Source organism: Danio aesculapii, unplaced genomic scaffold (assembly GCF_903798145.1).
Source record: "Danio aesculapii unplaced genomic scaffold, fDanAes4.1, whole genome shotgun sequence".
NCBI lineage: Eukaryota > Metazoa > Chordata > Actinopteri > Cypriniformes > Danionidae > Danio > Danio aesculapii.
Window position 1 is genome coordinate 1 of NW_026613700.1, and position 20000 is coordinate 20000.

The 20000-nt window shown below is 37.9% G+C and overlaps 1 protein-coding gene across 1 annotated transcript in view; it reads right to left on the reverse strand.

Moving 5' to 3' along the window:
* Positions 1 to 61: 61 nt before the first annotated feature.
* Positions 62 to 20000, reverse strand: part of LOC130220212 (tripartite motif-containing protein 67-like) — a 50817-nt gene continuing 30878 nt past the window's right edge. The window contains exons 7-9 of the mRNA XM_056452588.1: positions 16021 to 16324; positions 2327 to 2489; positions 62 to 478 (exon numbers count right to left, since the gene is read on the reverse strand). Coding sequence (XP_056308563.1) covers positions 434 to 478; positions 2327 to 2489; positions 16021 to 16324 — 512 coding nt within the window. The 3' untranslated portion in view covers positions 62 to 433. The remainder of the gene's footprint in view (positions 479 to 2326; positions 2490 to 16020; positions 16325 to 20000) is intronic.

Consider the following 20000-nt stretch of genomic DNA (forward strand, 5'->3'; position numbering starts at 1 on the left):
AAACGATTTCAAATACACTTTTAGTCTCACAGTTGTTTGATCACCCTATTCCGTTTGCTAACATTTCACATGCCTAAAAAAGTTGGTTTTGATCCAAATTACATTTCTTTTTGGAACTGTGCTAATCTTTCATTGGAGGTATGAAAACGAAAAAGAGGCAGAACTCAACTTCAAAGTGCTTTGGGGTCTCCGACTCCAGCTTTGCCCCCCATGGGGACATCCAGTGGTTTGCTTTTCTGTAAACATGGGAATGATTTGTAAACACTGAAATGCAAATCACCCACATAAACATGAGGGGAAAAATATATAACCTAGATCAAATATTCCAAAACAGAATAAGTTACATATCAGTGCAGTATAAGAGCACTGATTTTGTTTGACAAAAAAGAAGGGGGGGAGGGGTTGACTTGTTTCCATTGGTCAGAGATGATGATCACATGATACTCTTTGGGACTTCCAGACCTGTGATCAGAGTCACCTGTGGAAGGAGACAAAATTCAGATATTAACAATGAGAAATAATGTGCAGATAGGCATGTTAAGGGCTAATTATTCACATTACAATTAAGCTGCGGTCACACTAAAGTTTGAGCCTTAATCGAGCCGTTCAAGACTACTAGAGACTATTAAGCAGGTGTGGATTGGAGCTGGTTGGAGCTAAACTATACAGAGCTGCAGCACAGAGTTTGATCTACATTGATTTCAGTCCTATCTAGTAATAGTTCTTGGTATTTTAGATGAAACATTTAAGCATGGCAGAATCTCCAGTAGCCTGTCAAAAAGCCTATTGAAGGCAAACCTGAAATCATTAGCCTAAAAAAAGAAATTGGAAGTAAGCAGTGAAGACCCAAGCTGCCCAAGGCTGCGTCCAAAATCGCTTACAACTCAAGTAGGTACTACAACTGAATTTGAATTTACTTCGCAACCATTAGAAAAGTACATTCTATATAGTATACATGGGAGTAGTATAAATGCAATTGCTTCACTCTCATTTATTAATTATCTTGCATGGCATTGGATAGCGTAGCCTCCACTATATGCGCACTTCAGATTCTTGCCGGAAGTAGTAGGTAATTCAGGTACTTCTCGCATACTGTTTTTGATTACAGTGGTCCCTCGTTATTTGCGAGAGTTACGTTTTAAAAATAACCCGCAAAAGTTGAATCTGTGAAGTAGTCAGCTTTATTTTTTTACAATTATTATAGATGTTTTAATGGCTGTAAAAGCCCTCACTACACACTTTATACACTTTTCTCAGACCAGCATTAACATTTTCACACTTTTCTTTTTTGTTTAAACACTTTCAAAGTTCAAACCTTCGTAGAAAAATAAGTCCAGTATTATAAAATGAAACTAAAGATCAAAACCTTTTGATCTTCGTTTATTTATTTCGTAATGGCCTACAGCCGCGTAACTTCTACCTTCCTTTAGAATGTCCAGAACAGTTCAACTTTTTATGCGATGGCTAGCATCTTCCCCTGCCTTTTGGGTGCTACCGCAGGTGCCTTTAACAGTGCAGTAACATTTTAGCGACATTGTGGGGAGAAAACAAAGAAATATGGGTGAAGATGAGATATTTCTCTAAGCCTTGTCAAGTATGGTGGTACCCATACTCGAAATTGGTCCTCTGCTTTAAACCCGTGCAAGTGCACAGACACATATTGAGTGAGAGCACACACACACTGTAAACATACACTAGGAGCAGTGGGGAGCTATTACTTCCAGCACCCAGGGAGCAATTAGGGGTCAAGTGCCTTGCTCAAGGGCACCCCAGTTTAGTATTGAAGATGGAGAGAGTGTGGTTCATTTACTTTACCCATCTTCAATTCCTGCTGGCAACCGGAAACCATTGGGTAACTAGTCCAACTCACTATCCATTGGGCCACAGATGTCTCAATGGTGCCATCTAACTGGATTCTTGTCCAAAACCTTTAGTGCTTGTTTATATGTAAATCTAGCAGTTTTGATTGTCAATTGATAACATGCTTCAGCTTAGCCAGGAAGAAACTGGTAGTCAGACAACAGAGTGGGGATGTCATGCACATGCACTCTACCAGATTGACTCACTATGGTTGCCTAACCCTGTCTAGAATCCCGTGCTGAAAATCGTTCATAATCTTGTCATACCATACCAGGACTGCAAAGGTTTGGGTTAATCAGACGAGAGTTTGGGTTTATTTGAAGTTACGTTATCCTGATTTCTGGAATATCTGCTAGACGTTGGGTCAAGAAACTTGACTGTGATGAGAACGATTTAGAAAGTGGGGTTAGGAGTCCTGGGACCAATCACTGAGTAAGTTAAAGGTCACGGTGGATCTGCTGCTCACCTGGACATTGCGGTTGAGACTGACCGCAGGCATGAACACACCCTCCAAGTTCTCGAATGCCATGGGTCCATGCTGCTGTTTATTGATGAAGAAAGTCAAGGTGTGTTTTGTTAAGTCTAACAGGATCCCAACAGTCGAGCCCTTGGTGATGCCACCCTCAGCCCTGCAAACATCAAGTAGAGCAGGAAGGAGTAGATTAAGGACATCAGCTATTCACAACTTTAGGAAGGATTCATATATAAACAGAGCAACTTATATATATATATATGTATATATATATATATATATATATATATATATATATATATATATATATATATATATATATATATATATATATATATATATATATATATATATATATATATATATATATATATAAAAGTTGGTTGATGGAGGATGTGCTAGTCAACCATCAACCATTTTTTACAGAGAATGACAAGCTGACAAAACATTGCTGCAAATCTGATACAAGCTTTATATATGGAAAAAAATTAAAAAGCACTGCAGTGTTTGAGATAGTCTACCTAAATGTGTATAATCTTGTCACGTGACTCTTGCAGCATTCTGACATTTTTTTTAAATGGGTGGACATAGAAGACGCGAGTCGCTTGCACATGTTGTGCCGCTTGTGCGCATCATTCCTAATTGCTTATGCATCCATTGAAAATAACGAACTTGCACACGTAAAAGACGTGAAATGTGAACGGCCACTGACATTTGCGATCTCCAGCAGTTGATCTTCTTGCACTTACATGCTGGATTCACCTGATTTGTTGACAAATGGGTTGCGGGTCAATTCCACTGTGCCTTTTCCTCTTCGCAAAGAAACTTTCCAAAGACGACTGTTTCTTATGCCCCATTCACACGGGGCTTTAGCGTCAACACTTCCTATTCACTTTGAACGGGTGACGTCAAGCGTTGCTGAACTGAAATGTGGATCCGTCTTGCTGCAGAAGTTTGGGAATTTCTGAACTTTTCAAGAGCCAACAGAAGCGTCAGCCAATCAGATCACTTTATGCAAATACCCCAGCTCAGACAGTAGCCGATTGCGGACTAATTTCTTTGGCTGATGCTGCTATGATGATCACGTTAGCAACAACTTCAGACATGCCCTATGTCAAGTGTTGATGCTGAAGCCCCATGTGAATCGTATTTTGCTAGCTTGTGGGTTAAATTTTGGCGCTCAATTGACCAAAATGTAACCGAGAGAATACCGTTATTTTTTAAAAATAATATATTTAAAAAAAAATAAAAGATCATTCAGACTCTCAAATAATAAATAAAACATAAATTATTAATGATTTCTTGTGTGGCTGGGTACCAATTGATCCACGGACCGGTACCAGTCCATGGCCCAGGGTTAGGGAACCACTGTCCCCGATAAACATTCTACTATTTCTTTAAATCAAGCCTTAATTGAACAATTTTGATTATTAATAAAATGATGCATGTATGCATGAAAGTAAGATAAAAGTCCATAAAATTCAGGTTTAGACCTGCCATGTCGTAGCTGGTTTGAGGTTAGCATCTTGAGCTAAAGCACAAAATGGTGGAAATGGTGTCAACTCTATTATGAATTAAAAATTTAAACAATAATTTTTTAACAGAATTAAATATTCCCTATCACATTTAAGCATTTTGAACAAAGGATTCAAGGTTTGCTATAAATTATACATTTGATGTATATCATTCCAGTTTAATAAAACGACTGCTAAACGCTTGAAATGTACCTGCAATTCTGGAATGAATCATATATATATATATATATATATATATATATATATATATATATATATATATATATATATATATATATATATATATATATATATATATAAATTTTTACTATGAATTACAGTACATTAATGCCACCACTTTCCACTCATTAATTTATTAATTTACTTGTAGTTTACTTGTAGTAGTTCTGTAACTGTAATTAATGTAATTGATCAAGCAGGAGTTTTAATAGAACAGCGCCTATTAAAATAGAACCTGGGAAGGTTTCCCAGTTGGCATCGCATTGCTTGTCTGTTTCCAAATCACAGTGTGTGTGACAGGAATTGCGGCGATTCGCCTGGAGAAAGCTATAGGATTTTTAAAAGTCAAAGTCTGTGTGTTTTCCTTTGATCCCAGATCTCTCCGAGCAGTGGAATGAGTGGGATGCAAGAAGTGGCACATGTGAAGTGGAACTGGAGCACAGAAGAGAAAACTGCTGTGGCTTTACTCTAATCAAAACTCCAGTCTGCATTACTTTAAAACACAGAGCAGTGATGATATTCAGTTCGACAGGATGTCTTGGGAGAGTGAAATCACCTACTTATATTTATGGAGCAGTCAAAAACTTTAGAACAGTTTTCTCAGAAGTGAAATGCTAAATTTTGGTTCAGTTTCAACCTGGTATTACATGGATAGTTGACCAAAAATCTTTTAAACACCCTCAGGTTGTTTAGATGTTTGGAACCCAAATAATATCATTCACACATAACTGCACACATTTTGGTTTACCAGGACTTTCCATAGGTGTTATGTATTTTATACTCTAAAAAAAGGCTTAGTATATGGCCCTACCCCTAAACCTAACTCGAATGTCAAAACACACCATTAAGTATGATTTTTAAGTGCTTTAAATTACAAGGACACAAGCAATGTCCTTATAAACTACCCCAATGTTACGGATAATACCTAGGTCATACCTATGTCATTATAAAAATGTATGTCCCTGCACACCACCAAAACCAGTTTACATATACACACAACAGTTTGATTCCCAAAAGCCAGTGAAGTTTGGTGTTGCATGAAACTCGTAGACGCCTGAACTTTGCCAAGGAGGTTTGTTTTTACCACGCAATTATTACTGTATTATATACTGTGCTCTATTTATGTGAATAGTTTTGGGGTCAAAATACAATTCCCCCAAAAGAAAGTTAGCTTTGGTGAGCAGTTTCAAATTGCAGAAACAAATTTAAAAACAGCTTAATTCTGGCCAGATTTTGTTCAAATAGTGTATATGCTGAAGCGTGCTAATAGGACTTTTAATTTGCCAGTAACCTGGGTTAAGCGCTTCCGGTGAACTGTTTGTGATTGCAAAATCGGCGCGTTTAAGGTCAGTTTTCTTTAAAAATCAGTGATCTCCACTGGCTGAGTGATATCCCATATAAAGTGGGTCTCAGATTGTATAAGAAGCACTGCATTAAATTACATTTTTCCCCGCCATGTCTTTATAATATGAGCATTTATTTTACCCCAATATATTCAATGGGGGCGACGCAGTGGCGCAGTAGGTAGTGCTGTCGCCTCACTTCAAGAAGGTCGCCGGTTCGAGCCTCGGCTGGGTCAGTTGGCGTTTCTGTGTGGAGTTTGCATGCTCTCCCTGCTTTCGCGTGGGTTTCCACCGCGTGCTCCGGTTTCCCCCACAGTCCAAAGACATGTGGTACAGGTGAATTGGGTTGGCTAAAATTGTCCGAAGTGTATGAGTGTGAATAAGTGTGTATGGATGTTTCCCAGAGATGGGTTGCGGCTGGAAGGGCATCCGCTGCATAAAACATAAGTTGGCGGTTTATCCTGCTGTGGCGACCCCAGATTAATAAAGGGACTAAGCCGACAAGAAATGGAATGAATGAATATTCAATGGAACTTTTGCGCTACGCTGCTGATTCTGATAGGCGTGTGCGAGTTAACTGCTTTTTGTCTCGTTTTACGCTTGAGCAACTGAATGAATGCCAAAGTCTATTTAACTGCTTGTATTTTAATTACATTACAACATCAATGCTGTAAAAGGAATCGTATAAAATGAAAAAAAAACTCACAATAACAGGTCACCGGAAGTTTATCAGTATGGGAACAACACTAGCTCGGCATATACCCTATTAACAATTTCAGTTTGAAGTTAACACAATTTAGTTTGAAGTATATTGAAGCCTTTAGGCTAGCCCCATTAAAGACCAGCACAGGCTTGTCTTTGTGGGGAAGAGTTTAAAACAATACAATGGCACAGACCCAAAATCACCCAAAAAATGGAAATTTTGTGTTCCAAAACAACTTGAGTATATTTTATTCACAAAGGAAGATATTTTGAAAAATGTTGGAAAGCAACCACTGCTTTCTATAGTATTTTTTGTTCCTACTATGGATGTCAATGGCTGCTTTTTTCCAACATACTTCAGAATATCTTGTTTTTTGTTCAACACAAGAAACGCATAAAAGTTTAGATACACAGGAGTAAACGGTGGGGAAATTTTCAGTTTTGGGTCAGCTATCCCTTAAACAGTTAGTAAATGATGACAGAATCTTCATTTTATCTAAACAATTCATTTCAACTTATGTTTCAAATGCATGTCTTTTGACGCCCTGTTCATATTTTTCATACTTTCCCTCCCTCTTCCCATTTTTGCATCGTTGTCAGAGATCTGAGAGTTTTTTTTTTTTTTCTGTTTGTATATTTTCAGCCCTATTAATCTGACAATTCATGTTAAATGAATCACTCACTCTAAACAGGATGCTGTCTGATTTGGCACTTTTTAGGGATTTATTATTTTTTATCCTATATTATTTTTTAGGCCCAAGGTGTTTTTTTTACATGCATGTTTTATTTCTCTTTGCTTTTTGGGCTTATTGGAACCAAATTAGAATAAAAATCTAAGTATCATCTTTTGATACGATGTAGAGAAAAATAATGTCCATATATGTGGACTCGTGGTCAGAATATACATAAAACATTTTTTCCAGAATTTTTTTAATGCATATATAACATCCATTTTTTTAAATGCTTTGAGTATCAAAGAGTAAAAACAAATGTTTTTATGTTTTTAATTTTTTCAGTTAAAATAGTGTTTGGGACATTTCATATGCTGCAAAACAGTTGCAGGATGACACTGTATGTCTGTAACAAAATATAAAACATTCAACGTACTTTAAATAGCCACTTAAGAGCTAAAAATGTGCTGTCCACTTATGTGGACACTCAAGCCCTAGGAGGTTATTTGTCCTCCAATTCTAAGGAGTATGAATGTTAAAAATGGTAATGCATCTGGCCTTGATCTGTGATCTTTTAGAAAAAATGTTTCCACCTCTATTTACTGCAAACCAACCAACATTTTAGTACAAACCAGGCCTCTTCTAGGACTCATTAAACATCTGCTAAGGACAACACAGGCTCATTAGAAATATGTGCTTCAGCCTATATTTTTGTGAACAGAAATATGTATTTCAAGATATGTTTGACTGACGTTTCTAGATAAAATGAAATTAAACTTTTTTTTCTTTTCACACTAATGATTTTTCCAGGGATATATGATTGATGAATAAAGCCTTGCTAGTGTTTTTGAAAACACTATTGGTTGAGTTTAATGAAGGATTTAAGTCAGTAGTTTGCTGGTCTAGTAGATCTCTACGACAAGCTCCACCTTCTCGAGAATGTGTACTAAACAGACTGAAACTTACAGAAAAATTATGTATTATAGATTCAATTTATTTAATTCCAATTAATAGATTTAAAACACTGAAACACTGATTTATCAAAAGATTTAAATGTCAGATTCTCAAACATGTAGACAGCGCACTCTAGTGGATTTGGCACATGAAACGTTCAATAAAACCTACCAGGAGCAATGTATTTTGCATTGTGCAAAAATGTAGGCAGAGAAACGCATTTCCTATAAGCCTGGGTTGAATAAGGACACTACATCTAATGCTAGCAGAATTTCTAATGGAGGGAATCTACCAAAAAACACACCTAATTGATTTACCTGCTTAGAGCCCCTGGGTGTTGGTGGGACAAAAGAAACAACAAAAGAAACTTGTTGGGATACAATATTTAAAATATAGACCATTTCAATGTGGTGATCTCATTGACCCATGAGCATTTTTTGCTTGTTGTTAAACTATTTTTTAACTGCAATAAGAGGCAATTCAATCATAACTTAACGTTAAAACAGCCATCATAACATTATTTATCAATATGTTGATCTTTTTGAATTCTTGGAAGCTATAGAAATTAAAAATGTAAAACAGGAAATGCATTAGGACCATTGTTTTTGTTTACATGCCTCAAAATAGTCTTTAGTAATAATAAAAATGATATATTAAAAAGAAATGACAGAAAATGGTACAAATGTATAAAACTGGAGAAGTAAATGGATGTGAGACTAACGGAAAAGTAGAGCAAGATTAGCTTCAGGCTACATTATGTGGGTTGCATACAGATGGCGCAGATTTCGGGGACTGTTAAGTGTAACACTAGCTGTACTGCTGGTGTGTCCTCTTAGTCACCTCAGTATCCTTAAATGGAGGCAAAGTGTAAATTGTTGCATTAGTATTCAAGTGGTATAATCAGTCTGTCCTTGATACTCACCTCAAGGCACTGCATCAGCAGAAGTGTGACATACACCACGTTTACATGCACCACACTGTCCAGGAAAACTCTAAATTCTGGCTAAACCTGCATACTTAATGTTTATAATGCTTTACAACTACTAGAATTGCATGTGGCAATCTAAAGCTTGACATTACATGACATAATTTAGATGACATGTTAGAAATGGCATGTTGAAAGTGACAGAAGACACAACTTCCCGTGCTTTCGGGTTTTGTCCTTTGTTGTATACATTTTGGTCAAGCATATTTGATTTGTATTCTAAAGCTCATAGTAAATCTTTACCACCTGTTGCAGAACTTGGTATTTTCGGATATTCACAACACATTCCTCATCTCCCAGATGGACTCCAGGTCCATCTGTTTAGGTATGATTGTGGCTAAAAGGTGTGCTCCGACATTGGAAGTCATCTTCACCTCCTACATTTCAAATGTGGATTGCGGACATGATTCCGGCTAACAGATTGAAACACTGAGATATCTGTAGACTCATTCTATTGAAAAATTTTTCAGTGTTTGGGGTTAATTTCTTAGCTATTTGGGTGAACAAACCAGCCACTCAACCTCTGTGGATTTTTCAGAGACTTCATTGACTTATTTTACCTATTTAATTATAAATGTTTATTTCTCTATTCTATTTTCTGTTGTCGCCCGCTAAACTATGGGATTTGTCTGGGACAGTGCTGAGTGAGAGGACTAAGTGTGTGTGTGTGTGTGTGTGTGTGTGTGTGTGTGTGTGTGTGTGTGTGTGTGTGTGTGGTGTGTGTTTCTTTGTGTTTGTTCGTGAAAAATACAATAAAATATCATTAAAAAAAAAAAATAGCATGTTGATTTTGAACATGATGGAAACACTGATTTATCATATAAGTTGACTCTACAGTGTATGGAGTATGGTTTTAATCACTATATATCTTGATCACAGTGTTTTAATGTTTTTATAGATAATACTTCTACATTGTTTCCAAATTGAATGCATGACTTGTCTTAACAGATGAAAGTATAGGTTCCCCAGATGCACAAAACATAGCCAAAATAGCTTGGCTTTGAATTATTTTAGTTTCATTCATCACAGATGACACTATTTGAATATTTTCTCATCCTTTAAGCAGCCAGCACACTGAAGGTCAAAACCAAACGTTCATAAAGATTAAAAGGAAAGTTAAACTGAGCTGCCACTGACATTATTTCATGTGTTCTATGTATGAACACTGATCCTTTTAGAAATAAATCTGTTCATCATGAAAAGCATTTGTGTCATCAAACATAATAACCTAATGGCTCGTTTCCACTGACTGGTACGGTACGGTAGGTTCGGTTTGGTACGGGTCACCTTTATCAAGCTTGCGTTTCCACTAACAAGGGTACCCTTTTGGTGGGCGTGGTGTACGACAGAAAGTTTCAGTCGACGTCACTCTCGCTGGAGGAAATGTCTACAATAAAGCTGTACGGGTCGCTTACATATCATATGAAAAGCACTTCTCATAAAACAGATGCTTTACACATAAATACTTGTGTAGAAATGTTTATTACTAACTTTTCAATGAACATGAGTTGATTATAACTGCAGATCAATGACAGTGCGAAACAGCCTACTGTAACGTCTGTAATTATATTAAATAACTAAATAAATGAACATATATAAACACAAACAGCCCCTTACAGTCTCCGATATGTTATCAATTACAGAAGAACTACATATAGCAGACATTTCGTCCGTATTTAGGTTAAAAAACAGCACAATATATAGCCTACAGTCAGTGAAAACCTCTCATCTGTGTCTATAATCTTCAGCAGCACATGTAGCCTCTGTTAGAGAACAATTCCATTATTCTGAGTTCATATTAGTCCAAAAGGTGAAGATAACAATAATAATTAAATAAGGCAGTGTGTTCACGTCTGCTCAAAAATAATGTGCTCCTTTTTTTCCGGCTCCTCTCTTGTTTTTTCCGCGCTTCACTCTCGCGTTTGTCAGTGTCTGACAGGATCGGGTTTCAAAAGCACGTCAATAATCAAGCGCAGGTTATTATCATCAGCTCATGAACTTTGTTATTTCAGATATAATGTTAGATGCGCGCGAGCGCTAGCAAGAAAGCGAAACTGCTCGCGCCACAGACTGCCTCGTAAAAAAACTTCGCGGCACAGGGTAAATCTGCTCTACTCCATGGCTTTGTGGCTGTTTATCAAGACGACAAGGTTTGTTTGAGCCCGGGTCGACCATGGTTCGTTATTATATGTATATATCATTCCGCTGTAATGTCTCGGCTCGTCGGCTTTGTATTTTAAACATGGCGGTTTTTTGTTTTCATTCTGGCTTGTTGCGTAAGCGAATGACGTATCTCTGTAAACCAATAGCGTTCAGCTGCACGTGTGGCTCCGCCTTTTGGTACACTTTCTCGTGTTTGGTATCCTTTCGAAAGGGTGCCGAAAGAGTGGTACGGTACGGTTCGGTTCGGTACGCTTTTTGACAGTGGAAACGGCTATAAAAGCGTACCAAACCAAACCGAACCGTACCGTACCACTCAGTGGAAACGGGCCATAAGGTACAATTACACAATTACAATATACTAAAAACAAGCTTTTACTATTTGTTTGACATGCAGATAACAACCATGGCAAAATATCTATATTAAACAATACAATACACAGATCTGTGAAAACAATCAAATGTGCTGTATGTAAGATTTTGACTCTTCTAAAGCATAAATATACCATAATATGTTTGTAGATATTTAAGAAAATTGCTAGGTGAACATTCTTGTTCTTGTTTTAGTATTAAGTATTACTATTATTAGTATTACACTTTGACACATGCAAACCACTGCAGAAATGTTCTGACCAACAGGCCCATGTCACATACAGTATAGATACTTAATAAATAACGTACTGTAAATTAAAAGCATTAACGTATGCTATATATTTTTGTTTTCACAAGCTTTGGAGACGTAACATCAATTCCGCTTTTAAATAATAGGTCACCTATAGCTTTCATCATGAGCCACGGCTGTGTTCAAAATGACATCAATGTTTTCAAAGTGCACTGCGAAGGGAGCGCAATTATAAACATGAAGATTGCTAAAACTAAACTGTAAAAATATATTGAAAGCAAATTACACCTAAGAGGGATGACTTTAATGCTTTTTTAAAAATATAATTCCAAGTTTAAATGTTAAAATGTTTTAAACGAATAGGGCATAGGGGGTATAACTGGGAATAGAACACAGCCAGGAACTATGATTCTAACCACAGCTCTCAGAATGTTCATTGGAAGGATGGATTTGGGAAATGCCAAATCAGCGAACTATATTTGTAACGACGGAACTTGAGATTTTAGTTGGCTAACAATGGTTTTCGGAAACGTACCCCTGGTTGGTGTCATCAATCTGGCAACCTGCGCTTCAGTGTGTTTTGTACCAGGTATGCAATACCTAGTTCAACCACTAGGTGTCAAACTTACATACTGCCCCTTTAAAACACTGTTTTCTAAATTCCAGGCCAGTAGCTAAACACAATGCATCAGCACACATATGGTCCTGTAATCCATTTTAGTAGTTTAGTTCCAAAGTCCTACCTAAATTAATGGTTAAATACTAAAATCTCGAAAATGTGCTAGCTGAATTTGCAAACCAATTACTTATTTCAAATCAGCAACAAAAACTGAAGTGACTGGGCTTCATTCGCAGATAACGTTGTCTCTTAGTAGGCTACAAAGACTTTAAAGGTACTTCCTAACTAAAGTTATAACATTTCTTGGCATGTTCCTCAAGCAATAACTTGGTTGCTTGTCCCTGCAGGTGCTGCTGAATTGTTTGATTTGCATGGTAAAACTGCGAGTAACTGTTAACTTAATCCCTATCTAGTCCACTCTTGTGACATTTTAATGGTGCATATAATTTACTCGTCAGTGAGATGCTATTTATATGCAAGGTATTGAATTTACTTAGATGTAAAAAAAAAAAAAAAAAAGCAGTGATAAGGTATAAGAGTGGTCCAGACAACCTTAAGTAAGTATGACTTAAAGAAGGTACACTTAACTAAGACAGCTTCAGGAAACACATATTAACGCTAAGGTACAGCTTAAGTATGACGTAGTCTTTAGAAAGAAACGTAGCCCTGTTCCATTAGCATTGTTGCTTAAACTCTAATTACATTTAAATCCATAGATATGTACACTAGATATCGCATACGGTCCCTGAGCAAGCATCAATACCGCCGCCACATTTGCACAGTGCTCCCACGACAAATGTCATTCAACTGCACTAGCCAAGACAGTGTGCCGATCTGAAGATGCTGGATTTTTGCGCTTTGTATGGGTGTAGAAATAAGCTAACAAAGAAACCAAAGCACAAAGGTAGAACATTTCATAGGTAAGATTTAGTTTTTTACATTAGCCTAGTTTTAAACACTAGGCTTATGCAAGTTTTGTTGAATAAAATAAACAAACAATGAAAAAAATATGACAAGACGCTGCGGTGCCAGAAATTTTATTATTGTGGGCTAAGGGAACGAGTCATTTATAACGGGGATTAATTCACAAACTAATCGCTCCCTCCAAACGAATAGCTCCCTCTGTTAGAATGAGAAGTGAAAGCAGGAGAGGGGGTGTGTTTCAGGACATGGTTTAGATCAAATTTAACAGGGAGGGAGATAATACATTTCCATGCACACAAACACATGCTCTTTGTCTGCAATGCTTGTACTTATCCATCGATGTAGAAAAGTGATGTGATATTATAATTTTTGTAATTTAAAACAATATTTTCATACTGACCACCTGGAAAACTCCCAATCATTGATTTGTGTATATATGTGTATATATCTCTGGCTACGCATGGCCACAGTCCTCCACTGCACCTTGATCCTACATTCATTTCAAAGGAGCACTATCCTTTACCAAAATGACGGCTCTATTGATGTATTCCTTCCAAAAGACAAAAATAGGGTAGGCGACATCTAATGTAAATATGAATTAAAACAAGTAACAGGTTGCTCTAGCTACTGCGCATGCGCAATGATTGGCATGACACAGATTGTTTCCATGGCAACCAGAGGTGGTGGTTAGAAACAACACTGGAAGAACAGAGACAAAACCTGAGCAAAGACTGGACAACACTGGAAGAACATGATATGTAATGGGATGGGATTTTTTTTCTCCATTTTCTCCAAACAAATTTGTAAAGACCCCTCCCCCACAGAAGCGCATGACTTTGAAGACTGACAATTAGCTATTTCGACCAGAAGGCGGGACTTCCTTCGCTGTGGTGATCATACTGAGCAATACACTTTTCTCTATTCAAAGTAATGTGAGTGAACCATCTTTGTATATCTATAGTATTTGTTTAGTACTCACTCATGCCTATATACTGAAGATGTAATGAGAATACTAGGGATGCACAGAAATGAAAAGTCTGGGCTGAAATTCTTCAGATGTTTTTATATGTTTTTGTCTCACAAAATGTTCTTGGACCATGGTATGATTACAGTTGAACCACAGTTGAAGTCACATTGAATGTTTTGACTATGATTTTGGTTCGTTTCTGGATTTTGAACATCTCAGGACTATTGCTGTCTACATAGAGAGGATGAGAGAGCTCCAGGATTTCATCTAAAATATCTTAATTTGTGTTTTGAAGATGAACGAAGCTCTCGGGGTATTGAAATGACATGAGGATAAATAATTAAGAATAGAATTTTCAGTCGTGGCCAAAAGTTTTAAGAATGACGGAAATATTAGTTTTCACAAAGTTTGCAGCTAACCTGCTTTTAGATCTTTGTTTCAGTTGTTTCTGTGATGTACTGAAATATAATTACAAGCACTTCATACGTTTCAAAGGCTTTTATCGACAATTATATGACATTTGTGCAAAGAGTCAGTATTTGCAGTGTTGGCCCTTCTTTTTCAGGACCTCTGCAATTTGACTGGGCATGCTCTCAGTCAACTTCTGGGCCAAATCTTTCATAATCACTTCTTGAAGTTTGTCAGAATTAGTGGGATTTTGTTTGTCCGCCCGCCTCTTGAGGATAGACCACAAGTTCTGGGGAGTTTCCAGGCCATGGACCCAAAATTTCAACGTTTTGGTCCCCGAGCCACTTAGATATCACTTTTGCCTTATGGCACGGTACTCCATCGTGCTGGAGAATGCATTGTTCTTCACTAAACTGTTGAGGGATTGTTGGAAGAAGTTGCTGTTGGAGGGTGTTTTGGTACCATTCTTTATTCATGGCTGTATTTTTGGGCAAAACTGTGAGTGAGCCTATTCTCTTGGATGAGCTCACCTTTTCTTCTCCGGACAAGCCTTTTTCCAGATGCTCCAAACAATCAGAAAGGGGATTCATCTGAGAATATGACTTTGCCCCAGTCCTCAGCAGTCTATTCACAATACATTTTGCTGAAGCTCAATCTGTCCCTGATATTTTTTTGGAGAGAAGTGGCTTCTTTGCTGCCCTTCTTGACACCAGTGCCAAGTCTTCGCCTCACTGTGCGTGCAGATGCGCTCACACCTGCCTGCTGCCATTCCTGAGCAAGCTCTGCACTTGTGGCACTCCGATCCTGCAGTTGAATCCTCTGTAGGAGACGATCCTGGCGCTTGCTGGACATTCTTGGATGCCCTGAAGCCTTCTTAACAAGAATTGAACCTCTTTCCTTGAAGTTCTTGATGATCCTATAAATTGTTGGTTTAGGTGCAATCTTACTAGCCACAATATCCTTGCTTGTGAAGCCATTTTTATGCAACGCAATGACAGCTGCACTTGTTTCTTTGCAGGTCACCATGGTTAACAATGGAAGAACAATGATTTCAAGCATCACCCACCTTTTAACGTGTCAGGTCTGCCATTCTAACCCAATCAGCCTGACATAATGATCTCCAGCCTCGTGCTCGTCAACATTCTAACCTGAGTTAACAAGACGATTACTGAAATGATCTCAGCAGGTCCTTTAATAACAGCAATGAAATGCAGAGGAAAGCTTTTTTTTCAGGATTAAGTTAATTTTCATGACTAAGAAGGACTATGCAATTCATCTGATCACTCTTCATAACATTCTGGAATATATGCAAATTGCAATTATAAAAACTTAAGCAGCAACTTTTCCAATTTCCAATATTTATGTAATTCTCAAAACTTTGGGCCACATCTGTAAATTTTTGAGTACTAACCCTTTAATTAGTATTCTAGGGCTGCTCATTTGTCTTCAAATGACCAGAGAAATGGTCAACGTATAGGACAGATGGTCTCTTTCTAATTTAACAGGTGATGATTGGCCAAAAGAGCCAAAAGTCTAGCTTGTGAAATCTATCTTCACCCTAGCAAATGCATATTCATACCTGTTGGTGTGGGAGTTGTTGTGCATGAACCAGGAGCGGTTGTTGTCCACATACATAGCCCAGGCCTTATCGTCCTTCCCCAGCATCATGTCCTTCATGGTATTAATCCGCGCCACACCGAATGCAGGGTCAGGGTGGTTATCATAGCGGTCTACGCTAAGCTCCCAGTAATGCACACCCTTGGAGAAAGCAGCAGTTCCCAGCACCACACGGTCATCGTAACTGTTACACGTCACAGTTTGGTTTTCATTGGTTAGCACAATGTCTCTGTGTGCGGATGTGGGGTCGAAACTGAACCATGCCACTGCAGAGGAGAGAGAGGGAGAAAAAATCATCAGTTAACAAAGTTAGTGTGGTTCAAAATGTGAAGAAAAAAAAACAAGATTCAGTCAAAAAGCATCTCACAGTGCACAATGATACTTTATGACAATTACTGTTACAGAAACTACTCTACAATAACATTTCCGTGTTATTCTACAGCAAAAAACTGTAGCAAATCATTGCTTTGCAACTCTAGTTTTCTGCTTTTGATTCCTATAAAAAGAAGTGCATGGAAGTAAACTTTTACCTATTATTCAAACACTTTTAAGGGTAATGTTTTCAAACACCTAAATTCAAATGAATCACAGTTCAAAATTGTACTAAATGCAGCTAGTTAAACTTAAGAGTGATCTTTTAAAACCACGCTAAAGCAGGCATTAAAGACACAATATGTAAGATTTGTTCATTAAATATCTAAAAACCTCTAGAACAGTCTGTAACGAGTAAGAAGATGTATGACCCCTTTAAGAGCACGCACCCTTTTTTTGTGCTGTTGCTATGGTTGCATTACACCATAGACACGAGCTCTGCATGTATGTGAGGGTAAATGTACTGTTGCTCTGTTTATTTTCATTTATTTCAGTAACGTTAAGTCTGTGTGAGGCATTTTCTTTGTTCTTCATCTGTATGGATGCTTCCCAGTGATGGTTTGCAGTTGGAAGGGGATCTGCTGCGTAAAACATATGCTGGATAAGTTGGCAGTTCATTCCGCTGTGGTGACCCCAGATTAAGAAAGGGACTAAGCCGAAAAGAAAATGAATGAATGAATGATTTCACATAGTCCCGCAGGATGAAATGAAGACCAAAACTCCCATGATTGCAAACTTAGTCACAGCGTCATCAGCATATGCCATTTTTTTATTGTGATTGCGCACCCTCTAGCGGCAACAATTGCATACTGTGCCTTTAAAAACTAAAATCTATATCAATATTCATACATAAATTTTCTTTTTGGCTTAATCCCTTTATTAATCTGGGGTCGCCACAGCGGAATGGACCGCCAACTTATCCAGCATTTGTTTTATGCAGCAGATGCTTTTCCAGCTGCAACCCATCACTGGGAAACACATACACACTTATTCACACACACTACGGACAAATAGCCTACCCAGTTCACCTGTACTGCATGTCTTTGGACTGTGGGGGAAACCAGAGCACCCGGAGGAAACCCACGCGAACGCAGGGAGAACATGCAAACTCCACACAGAAACGCCAACTGACCCAGCCGAGGCTCGAACCAGCGACCTTATATCAATATATGTAAATCTATATAAATCTATAAATCAGATCAAGCACATGTGATGCTGAATAGAGTACTTTTATCAGTGTCTGTAACAAACATTTGAATCCATTTGTACTGGAGTGTGTTAAGATTGGTTAACGCAATCTTTTATGCTCTAAACACATTTAAAAAGCTCCATTTTCAGCCTTAATTCTGATCAGGAAGACCAAACTGTAAGTAGCAGAAATGTTTTTTATTCATTTTATTTTATTTTCATTCATTCATTTTACTTCAGTTTAGTCCCTTATTTATCAGGGGTTGACACAGCAAATGAAACGTCAACTATTTCGGCATATGTGTTACGCAGAGGATGCCATTCCAGCCGCAACCCAGTACTGGGAAACACCCATACACTCTCACATTCACAGCCAATTTGTTTACCCAATTCACCTATAGCACATGTCTGTGGGGGAAACAGGAACACCCGGAGGAAACCGGGTGAGAAACACCCATACATTCTCATTCACACCAGATAATTTTTAGCTTACCCAATTCACCTATACCACATGTCTTTGGACTTGGGGGGAAACCGGAACACCCAGAGGACATTTATTTTATTTTAGCAGAAATGTCCCATTGGGATACAATATATCTTCTACCAGAGAGTCCTGGTCAAGACAGGCAGCACAGGACAAAGTTACAGAGAAATACATATCACAACACATAGACACACTTTTTAAAATAAACAATTGTTAAAACATGTGCACTTTTCTAAATAAACAGTCTTTAAAATATATTTGTTTTTAAATACAGCAATATATGGTACAGATTCCATACGTAGTATATCAAGTGTGACCAACCCTGTCCCTGGTGGTCTACCTTACTGCAGGTTTCAGCCACATCAAACACCCCTGTCTGTAATTATCAAGTGCTGCTTCAGGTCCTAATTAATTGGTTCAGGTGTGTTTGGGGGGTTGGAGCTGAATGGGGTTAAAAAGGCATTTTAACTTAAACTTTTCTAACGGCATGTAACTTTGCCAGATTTAGTACCTATTTAGTATCTTCTATACACGGGTTCTTGCCTGTTGGCTGCACTACAGTGACCCAAAACATGTAATTATTCATAACTCGCTGGCCACAATTCTTGGCTCAATCCCTACGAGGGATTTGGCCATCAATCTAGCAAAGTTTTCCAGTACTTTGTATTGGAACTACTTTTTCAAACTAGTCACCCAATCTGAGCCAAAAATTTATAGTCAGAGACTCTTATTAAGTTATCAAAACAAAGTAGACATTTTCTTTCAGGTTCACCACAGGATTGCCAAACATCTAAAGTGGGTGATTTTTTACAAAAATCTCCATAAAGCCGAGGTCACACTCAGGGTGCAAATTATACATTTACAATCAGAGGGGTCAACTTTTTCAGTAATGTTAGCTTGTGAAATACAAGTTTCAGTTATTCATATGTATGTATTTATTTCAATTAGATCTAATTATTAATAAAACGCATTTAAGTTTTTAGTGTTTTGTGGGATATTTAATATATTCTGACCTTCAGTATACGCTGATTTGTTATTTCAGAGGTTACTGTAGGTCAAACTACAAACTATGCAGCTAATTTTACTTTCCTTTCAGGCTATATGTAGAAACAAACAGCTATTTTACAGCAAAAGTTATGGTGACTATCTGTGACCTAGATCTGCCGGTTTCCGACTTTTGAATGATTTTCTCTTTAATTGGTGGGGTTTTGCGTTCAAAATGGGGTTATAGTGGTGGTGGTCAAATGTATATTTATATTATTTATTATTTTAATTATTAATATTATTATTTAAGATACCGATTAAAGCAAACTGGCGTCATAGTCTCCCCATGTTCACATGGGTTTGCTCCAGGTGCTCCGGTTTCCCCCACAGTCTCAAGACATGCGCTATAGGGGAATTGGGTGAGATAAATTGTCTGTAGTGTATGTGTGTGAATGAATGAGTGTGTATGGTGTTTCGCAGTGATGGGTTGCAGCTGGAAGGGCAGCCACTGTCTAAAACATATGCTGGATAAGTTGGTGGTTCATTCCGCTGTGGCGACCCCAGATTAATAAAGGGACTAATCAAAAAAGAAAATGAATGAATGAAACCAAACTATTTCTTACTATTTAAAGGACGGACCCCCATATGTGTGTTTTGAACGTCCTTTAGGCGGGATCAAGCATTCCCCCCAATCCCCCCTGTAATTCGCACCGTGGTCACACTGCACTTTTCTCCCCCATTGACTTCCATTCATACACATACGCATGCGAATGCGACAGACTGGAAACACAAGCTTGAGTTTAGCAGTTCGCTGAGAGGCAAAGTTCAAGCTTGGTGAACTCTGACCTGTGAAATCCCAATACTTGACTACGTGAGACCAATCGAGGTTCAAAACATGACCTCTCTGGACAGAA